This window comes from Vigna radiata, chromosome 5, assembly GCF_000741045.1.
Source record: "Vigna radiata var. radiata cultivar VC1973A chromosome 5, Vradiata_ver6, whole genome shotgun sequence".
Lineage (NCBI taxonomy): Eukaryota > Viridiplantae > Streptophyta > Magnoliopsida > Fabales > Fabaceae > Vigna > Vigna radiata.
In genome coordinates, this window is record NC_028355.1 from 12972339 (window position 1) to 12982335 (window position 9997).

The 9997-nt window shown below is 32.6% G+C and overlaps 1 protein-coding gene across 2 annotated transcripts; it reads right to left on the reverse strand.

The window, feature by feature from the left end:
• Positions 1–1169: 1169 nt before the first annotated feature.
• LOC106759835 (cyclin-A1-1) lies at positions 1170–5821 on the reverse strand. Of its 2 annotated transcripts, none has more exons than XM_014643183.2 (11): positions 5468–5821; positions 5001–5379; positions 4762–4898; positions 4521–4613; positions 4209–4342; positions 4012–4087; positions 3852–3928; positions 3720–3750; positions 2866–3015; positions 2603–2737; positions 1170–2523 (listed from the first exon to the last, which is right to left on the reverse strand). In XM_014643183.2, the coding sequence occupies exons 1-11, from the start codon at positions 5642–5644 to the stop codon at positions 2461–2463; spliced, it is 1452 nt and encodes a 483-aa protein (XP_014498669.1). In that variant the 5' UTR covers positions 5645–5821; the 3' UTR covers positions 1170–2460. The 2 variants fall into 2 exon arrangements, with proteins under 2 accessions (XP_014498669.1, XP_014498668.1); XM_014643182.2 differs by having other exon boundaries at positions 1178–2523; positions 3720–3753; positions 5468–5707.
• Positions 5822–9997: the final 4176 nt, after the last annotated feature.

The following is a 9997-nucleotide window of genomic DNA, read 5'->3' on the forward strand; positions in this document are numbered from 1 at the left end:
TCCGTTGATCTCAGCACCGACACTCCAATCACTTCTTGGGTTGATTATCACCACGCCGATAAGAAAAAGCTTCAATTTTTTCTTGAACTCCTCGTCATCAGCCACTTCTAAGCCTTAAAACCTTCTCTTGAGTGTTGAGTTGGAGTTTGAGACGAACTCGCACCTTTGAATCAATGGTTCTAGCAACCCTTCGAATGTTGTTTTCGAGGGCATTCCTGTTTCTTTTAATTCCAGTTAGGGTAGTAAGAATCATGGTAAGAGATTTTTGTTCGGTCTTTGTGTTGTCATTGTTGGTCCTGCTTTTTTCTGCATGGTACTTGTGGTTTTGGGGTATATTTCTTTTCTGAAGTGGCGTGGTTTGATGAAGAAGAAAGGTTTTGGAACAATGGGATGTTGTCCCAAAGAGCTTGGTTACAAGGAGGTGAATTGGCCACTAAGGGGTTTTATGCTTCAAGGGTAATTGGGAATTTTGGGACAGTGTACAAGGCTTTGTTTAAGTCTTCTAGGATAATAGCTGCAATCAAAAGGTCAAGACAGTATAAAGAAAAAACTGAGTTTTTGGCAGAATTATCAATTATAGCTAGTTTGAGGCACAAGAATTTGGTTCAACTCCTAGGTTGGTGTGTTGAGAAGGGTGAGTTGTTGCTTGAAACGCCGACATAACAATATCTTTTCTAGTGAGAGAAGGAAAATTGAGATTTGGTGGCAAATGGATGAAGATGTAAGGAAGAAGACGGAAGAAGAGAAAGAGAGAAAAGTTGGGAAAAATGTCAGAAAAAAAAAATATATGTGACATACCATTGTTAGTCACCTCATCTTTTTTTTCTTAACGCCGTTAGTTTTATAAAACAAAAATTTATAGTTTCCTTCAAAAGAATGATAAAATTGTAACTTAAAAGAGAGGCTAAGAAACTGTTTTATTAAAATGGGTATTACAATAATCAATGTATTGTTTTCAATTTATATATAAACTGAATTATGACGGTTTTTCTCTAACTTACGCATACATAAAATAATGTTTTAATCTTATTATTTTATTTAGAATAAGCAACTGTAAAGTTTTAATTTTCATCCAATTTTGCTGGTTTCAAGGAATATAATTTATACTTATATAAAATAAAATATTGGGATAAGAAGTTGTGATGAGCCAAGAAAGAGGACATTCGAGTTTGAAGAACGAGATTTGGGAAAAAGTGAAAGATAGAGAAGATGTATTTGAAATTCAAACTTTTGTCATTTTTCTATCTTGTCATTTACTATATTGTCCCTTTCCTTTCCTTTTTCCATTTTTATTTTCACGCTTGGTCTTCTCTCCCCAGACAGCATTTTCTCTGTGAAATTGATCTGCAAGATGGTGAATATTATAGCATCCAAATGGAGTGAGCCAATCTCAATTGGATAACGATCTGCCATAGGTTGAAATCAAAATGCTCACTTGTAACTCCTAAGGTTTTATATTCAGCCGGGGAATGTTGAGAGGCCCACAATCATTGTTAGGGTTAAACTAAATGTCCGACACGACAACATGAGTGTGTCTGAGTCTCACTCTACTCTGTAACATTGTATGACACTAAGAAAAGCACAAAAGAAAATTACTTCTTTGTGCTTGGATTATGCAGCAGGCTGTATTTTACATAATAGATTATGTAATAAAAGACATTACTTTTATTTCAAGATCGGTTGGACCTATTAAATCACTGATACTCTGACACTCAAATTTGGAAAATGAGTTTATGTTCTAGGAAATGTGGTTTAGCATCTTCTAATCATAATTTTGGCTTTGTTTTGTACATAATGTTACCAACTGTGTGATTTGTAACTCAGCGTAGATTGGCTGGCTAAGACTTTGTCCGAAAGAATTTCAGTGGAACATGTGTTGAACCTGGGCCGAGATATTTGCTGACAGAATAATCTCGCTGAAGGAATAATACCGGTAGCACTCTATCCAAATGAAAATTCATTTGTTTTCAGAAATATTCTCGAAGTGTTTTCAGAAATATTTTAGATTCATCAAGAAGGATTATTACATATTTACATGTCATTACTTGTTTGGTGGCGAAGATGAGTACGGAGATGCTCATAATTTATGTTACTAAATGGCCATAATTATCCATAAATATATATCTAGAGGATGACTCACAATGCATACTCTCCTACCTGTTGTGACACACTTAGTAAATTGGACAAAATTTAAGCATCGGCTCACTTAGCCATTAATGATGCTACTGAAGCTGTAGCTAATAATACAAGTTGCTTCTTGAAGCTTCTGATTTTTTTTTTCTTTTTGTAAATTTGAGGGTACAGAGTGTGCACCTCAATAAAAGCAGATACAAGAATTCTAATTAAGATGGAAGGGTTGGCAACTACATTGTACAGTGTAAGAGAACCTCTTTTCTGGAGACCAGAAGTTATGTCAATCTAAGCCTATATACCAACCGGAAATCAGGCTGTCATCCCTGCTCAACTCAGGAAAAATTCTGGGGGTATTGAAGGAGGGCAGTACTTCTTAGCCACATATTTGTACTGAAACACAAATAAATTGTGAGAAATCACTCAAAACATATCACAGATAGGAGCAACAAATTTAGCAGAAGCTGTTTACCTTGTGCTGGCTATATTTCTCCCTGATTGCTGGCAAATTTGAGTTAGAGCTGTTACCACATAGGCGGTGGAGATCCTTCACGCAAACACACAGATCAGAAGCCTGGTAGAGCGTGTAATGCTGCAATGTGGAATTCTGTTGCAGAAAACAGAAAAAGCAAGTCAAGTTTACAAAAGTTAAAATTACTAATCGATGGTGTGCCATGTTTTCGTTTTTAATAAACAGAAACAGAAACAGAAACTGTTTGATATAGCGCAGCTTACCCATGGTTTCGTTGAAGGGAAAAGTATAAATTTGGCCAGAAAAATTGCAGAAGCGGCTATAAGTGATGGAGCATAACAAAGCATACTGTACTCCAATAGAGACAATTCCGCAATATAGTTTGTCAAGCACTCAAGTTGCAGCGAAGCGACCTGAAAAAAGAAAAACAAATGAAACCACTTCAGAATTGGATTTCGTATTAATCATCATAGTTACTATAGCTTGGTACCTAGACATACATGTGCGCACTTTCTTTCCTTGTGATAAAAAAATTAAAAATATATTTTATAATTTTCTAATACTGATTATTAAAAATTATTATTAAATTTATAAAATAGTATCTTTACTGTTTGCAATCAATTAAGTTTAAAAGAAATATACATAGCGGGTGTGTGGCATGTATGCATATACAAGCCCACAGGTATGGTTTTGGTCAGTGTCTCAAAATTTACTGATGTCCGGAAATAAATAAATGCAGTGTGCGAAAACTACACAAAAGTGTTAGTTGATCGACAAATTTACAATTAGAAGCTTACGTTATTGGTTGAATGCTTGTTTGGGTCAGCTTATTTTTAAGAAACTGCCTCTTCCTCTTTAAAAGAAATTATCTCTGCTGTTTTGAAAATAAACAATTTGTTTTCCAAATTTATGCTGAACGCTGATTACACGTGTTAGACCCAGCCCCATTTACCGGTTTTTCTTTTGTTTGGTAGTTTTCATTACGAAAAATTATAGTTTGACAACGTATCATCTCCCTTAATTACTTCACACATTGTTTTTATCCAAATTCTTATATTCAAAATCAACGTTATAAGAACAAAATTATTTAAACGTCCAAACTAAGCAAAGAAGGTACCTCGTCGACTCCTTGAGCTGCACGTACAAATCTTCTGTAAATAATACCGAGAATGACAATGGTTTTATATTAGAACGGCTTCAAATAACTTCAAACATCAATCTCATATTCATCCCTTATAAACTACAGTACCTTAAGAAACATTTTACCGTTGGGGCTGTCATTTCGAACTTGAGAAAATTTAAGACAGCAGATTCCATCTGCAAAACCTGCAATGATTCTGATTGAGATGTATGCTCCTCAACTACATATACATAAACAACTCGAAGCCCCAAAAGAATTCAAACCAAACCTCTTCTTTGAAGTACGTGTTATCAGTAATGTAACAAAATTCCTCCACCTGAGGTGCACAAATCTCCTCATATTTACTGCGAACAAATTCCCAAAACCAACATATTGCTGCATTACTACCTTTGTTTCAAAGCTATAAGCAACAATACTAGAAACCCATTAATGAGAAAAATTAGAGAGACTTGTATGACTCCTTACGAGGCAATCATCATGGAGGCAACACCAAGTAATTGTAGCCTTTGTCTGTTCATCACATTTCCTGAAAGATAACGATCAATGTAGTTTACCGTCAAATACAATGTATCGGGTACTAGTCTATACTCTTCAGCCACCTGCAATTAGAAAATTAGTTTAGCATGAAGCCATATACAAAATCAGGTGTGGCACTGAACTGTTAGCGGAAAGAATAGCAACATTCCCCCAAGAATAAAACATTACCAAAATATTCCTATTTGCAATATAATAATGTTTGAATTTAACATGTGTTAGCTATCAACAAACATCAATTACCTCCACAAGCCAGTCAATCAATATTGCACGCATGCTGGGGTTTATGTCCTTCTGAATTCTCTCCATGAAGTCTGTGGAAGGCCTTTTCTTTGCCTAATATTTCAAAAACTGGAAAAAATTAGACCAATGCCAGATTCAAAAATAAAAATTTTAATAGACACACTGGACGTGCTCATTCTGATCATAAAACCAAAAAAACAGAGCTCACTGAATATATTTTTCAAATGTAGCTTAACTTTACCTCAGATGCACGAAGGTGCTTGTAGATATCACAAGCAAAGGATGCACAGAGCTGAGGATCAGCGAAATTGTTATCAACATTGACAAACTTGTCCCCTTTTTCCAACTCAACAAGTATGTCTCTACTACAAATGTTGCCTGCAAACACAACAATCAATATCAACAAATTAGAAGCCACACATTTAATTAAAAAAACAGACTAAATAGTTATATTTCTAGTAGAAGTGAACAAAATGAAACCTGATTCGGTAGAATCAGATATGTTGAGATTGCTGAACGTCTTCCTCTCAATTGAATCAACAGCCGCCACATCACTATTGTCCACATATTCAATGTCAGGACTCTTGAACGAATCACAAGAAGACATCGACTCATCCATGGAAACCGACATTGCATCTGATTTACAAGGTGAAGCATCGAGCACCGGAGGGGGAACAGTAACAGTGACAACAAGTGGAGGAGGAGGAGGAGCTTCATTCCTCGGAGGGAGAGAATTAGCCTTGGGAAAAACAACTGCATTAGTAGGTTTGACATTCGGCAGCGTGGGCCTTTTGTTGCCTGAGAAGGGCGGAACAACAACCTCTTTCTTCGTCTTCGCGAGTTTAGCTGCGCACGGGACCTAGCAATGCGAAATTCGCAAGAAGAAACAGTTAATGATATTTGCGGAGTATTAATTTTGCGGAATTAGTTGAAAGAGGAATTAGTACCGAAGAGGAAGAGTTGCGGTGAGCGACGGTGTTGGTGAGGTTAGAGAGAGGTGGACGCTTCTTTGGCACGTTTGTAGGAGCCGTTAAAGAGGAGGAAGAGGTGGTGGATGCATGGCGCTTCGCCAAAGACGACGTCGTCGAGGAGGAAAACGACGAACGACGATTCTGTGTGGTCATTTTGAATTTTGGCTTCCTTGCCTCTTGCTGTGTACAAGATTCAAGAAGGAGGCAAGAAAGAGAACGTTACTGTCTTTTCTGCTTTAAGCTTCGAATGCTTCTTTGTTTTCGAGAGAGACTTTAGCAGCGAAAAGAAAGAGAGAGAGAGGGTGTGCGCGAATGTGAGTGAAATAAATAGAGTGAATTTATTTATTTATACAATTTAATAATGAGGCGGGGAAGAAGAAGGTTTGAAATGGGGAAGCATCTGGACCGTAGATCAGGGTTTGATGAGGAGCGGGGGGCGCACATGCGGGCCCCGCTTCTGCCTATGTTTTCAAATTCGTTTTAACAGCGCTCTGCCGTTCTGTGATCTGATTGGCTGCGACGGCCACGTAAGCATGGAGAGAAGCAGAGAATTGGAGCTTTGGGTTTGAATTTGAATTCAAACGGTCACTGAATCTGTCGTTTGCAAGTAGCGGACCCAAACCAGTCCCAATTCCCAACCATGATCGTGCAAATTGTTAATGAAAATTTTTCCAATTTTGCTCCACATTTCAAATTTCTTCTTCAAAACACCATTTAAAACTTACCTTATTCAATGGAACAAATACTATTTTTAACACGATAATAATGCCATTTTTTGGACGTAAAATGTTGAATCACAGCTATTGAATTTGGTAAGTAATGCTAACGAGTACCACGAATTAGTACTGATATTCGTGATTTGGAGGAATGTGCTAGAAAATCAATTTCCATGATGCCTCTTGAAAAATAACTGTCGATTTTTTTGTGCGAATTTCAAATTTGTATTTGGAAATGGAATGTTACGTAATTTTAAAATTGTCTCTTTTAAGGGAAGAAAATATTTGTATTTTCTTGCACTATACAGTTGTTGCTGCTCAGCGTTTTAGTGCATTTGGCGACTTAATCACACGCAAACAAAATAAAACTAATGACAGGGTTCAGGATTTCGAGGATTGTGTTTGAAAATCAATCACATGCTCTTCAAAAAATTGTTAATTTAATTGGTCAAATTTCAAATTTCTGATTAAAGAAGTATCCGTTTTCAAATTTAATATGAGCAAATTTCGAATCTATACTTGGGATAGGCTACCCAAGTTTAAATCTCCATTATTTAAGGAGAGAAACTCTTCAGCGTGATGGTGCTTTTTTCACCAAAAAATAAAACATGCCACAACATAAGTAGAACTTGCTTTTTTCAAGATAAAAACATAAAAAAGGTCGAATATAAATATATATAGATTTTGGTCATGTAATAAAATGCAAATAAAATATAAATGGGAGGAATCATGATTATTGTTCTATGAGATAATGTTAAATAGTAATAATAATTCAACTAAATATATTATTCTCATTTGTTTATGATCGTGCAACAATATCGTAAAATAAATAATACGCATGAGTTTAGATTTAACTTTACTAAAAATATAGGATCGTAAAAAAAAAAAGTTCATAATCGTGGAATCGTAATATATAATTAAGAAATTAACAATTTGGGTGATTGTTTTGAGTTTTCAATTTCATTTGAAGATGCGTATTTAAAACACAAAAAGTAATCAGATAAATAGGATTTTACTTGGGTTTTTTTAGATGTTTTTGATAAATTTTTAAGTTTTAAAAGTGATAGAAAAAATATATTATTCTCACATTTTAGGTTGTTCTTTCACCCCCTTATATCACTACTTAACCGTTTAGTAATAATAATGATTTGTTCGAACATTTTATCAACTGCTGACTATCTTATCTATGACTCATCATATGATTATACTGTATAAATAGTATGACCATAAATTCATATTTTATCCATACAATTTCATCAATTTGTAATATTAGTTGCATAATTTAATTGTAGATTTGGTTTTCGAATTTTAATATTAAGTTTTTTTTAGAACATGATATTTAATCTAATTTCTAACCAAAAAAAAAAATATTACAGTGATAACATGTGTTATAATTTATTATTATATCTTTATACTAATATGTTACGCGAATAAATAACATTGGAGTTAGAATTTGGAAAAAAAAAAAATACATACGAAATGTAAACCAGAATTGTTTAATTTTAAAAAACTGAACGATTAAATGTGTAATTAATTTTTTTACAAGCACTAAAATTGCATTTTACAACATTGAGTAGACAAAAGGGTGAAATTAAGGTAACAGTATTTTGTTTTTTTTAACAAATCGTATTTTCAATAACTTATAATAATGATAACAGTAGTAATAAGGGGAAAGAAGTTTGGTATAAAAAAATTCTAACCAAAAAAAGGATTTCTTTAATAAATATGTATTAAATGACTAAACATAAAAAGTTAACAAACATGGATAAATATTAACTCAATAATAGAAACATCACATTTAAAAATGGAAATATATTAATTTGTTATATAAATAAGGTGAGTGCGTTTTGTAATGATTTAAAACATTAAAAGAGTAAACATATAAGTTTTTTATAAATATTACTACATTTTAGCATATACTTAGAAAATAATTTAAAAATTATTATAAGTAGAATTATAGACATTAAATATTAAAAGCATATTTAAATGTGTGTTAACTTACCCATTTTTTTTTCTAAATTAGAAACATTAAAAATCTTGGATCTTAAGTTACAACACCATAGCCAACTGTAATATTCCATACTGTGATTGAATAAAATTTCAAAAATAAATACTGAAACTAAATGTCTATTAAAAAATCATCATAATGACATCTACTCATTTATTTATTTAATAAATAGTTCTAATTTATTTGTTTAATATTGAGTAGGAAACAAAATTAGAACTAAATTATGTGGATGTTAATGTAAGTTTGCCACGTGTTTTAGTGTACTTGATAACATTTTATTTTATAGTTGAAATTTTAATCTAGGAAATTATTATATTTTAAAGTAGTTGTAAAATAAATGAGATGGTGGACATGAATTGAACATTTTAAGAGTGAATTAAATGTTATTTTTTAAAGGGATTTGAAAATAAGTGAAGATGTATTACACATAATAAAAAAATATTTTAATTAATAGAAAATTAAAATTATTAAAATATCTTTGGTGATAAAAATAATATAAAATGATATTTTAGAATTATGACTTTTTTAACAAAATTTATTACATATATTGAAAAAATAATAATAATAAATAATTAATACAATAATTTTATAAATATATAATAGTGATAAGTGATATTTTTGTATTTATATAATAAATTTAAATGTCATTGTTTTTATTAAAATTACTGTGTTTAGGAAAGATAATCAATTTCTGTGTTATTTAATTTACATTGATGAGATGTAACATTAAGAATCTTGCAGCTAGAGCTGTCAAAACGAGTAACCTAGCTCGATCTGACCCAGTTTACCATAGGTTGGTCACTTAATGAGTCAACTCAACCCGATTCATTTATTAGCGAGCCAGAAAAATTCAAACCCTGTCGACCTACCACGGGTTGATGGGTAAACGGATTGGCTCACTAACTCACTTAAATACAATTTTTTTAAAATAAAAAAATTATAAACTTTCTATAATTTAAATCTAAACAAATTTCACTTCTAAATTTCACTCCCAGAGTGTTTAATTAATTTTGAAAATATGGAACTTAAATAATTATTTCAAGCAAAAAAGTAATAATAAATATTTTTTTACAAAATTAAAATTAAATTTTAATAAAATAAAATTAGGTAGGTGGGTTGGTGGGCCAACTCGGCCCACCACGAGTTCAACCCGCATGAGCCGAGTTTAAATGAGTCGGGTTGAAACCTGACCCGCATAAAGAAAATATATTTTTTCAAACCCAAGCAGGGCCGAACCCGTGGTGAGCCAGGTTGCCTCGCGGGTTGTAATCCATTTTGACAACTCTACTTGCAGCATAAAGCATAACAAAAACTAAGCATATCAAAACTAGAACAATTAAATCAACAATTTTTACTATGAAATATTATATTAATATTAATATTATTAATAAATGTAGACGATGAAATCTATAATTCATTAAAGAGGTTTGAAATTTAACCTTGCAGTTTAGGAATTGTAAAATAATATCAGGTTAAATATGTCATTTTAATTTTTTTCCTTTAAATCTCTACATATAAAAGGGTGATAAAAAAAACCTTATATCCTACAAATTATTTGAATTTGTTGTCTCCAAATCACTAGATGTAGGTGAATATGATGCACGTGAGGAACTAGATGTTGAAGACACTCAAGAAGCTCAAAACTTTATTGTTACAAAAACAGAAACTGGTGCAAAACCTCTTAAAGATTGGATAGTTCCTAAAGATGTGTCAAAAAGCAACATTATAGGTGATATTACAAAGGGTATGTCTACAAGAAGACAACTAAATCAATTATGCACG

Bases quoted from the DNA above. Each gene is read 5' to 3' on its own strand.
- LOC106759835 (XM_014643182.2), bottom strand. From the start codon at position 5,644: ATGACCACACAGAATCGTCGTTCGTCGTTTTCCTCCTCGACGACGTCG. The intron at 4,899-5,000 runs GTTTCATTTTGT...TTGTGTTTGCAG, and splicing joins ATCTGATTCTACCGAATCAG to GCAACATTTGTAGTAGAGAC. The intron at 3,754-3,851 runs GTACTGTAGTTT...TATTATTTACAG, and splicing joins ACGGTAAAATGTTTCTTAAG to AAGATTTGTACGTGCAGCTC.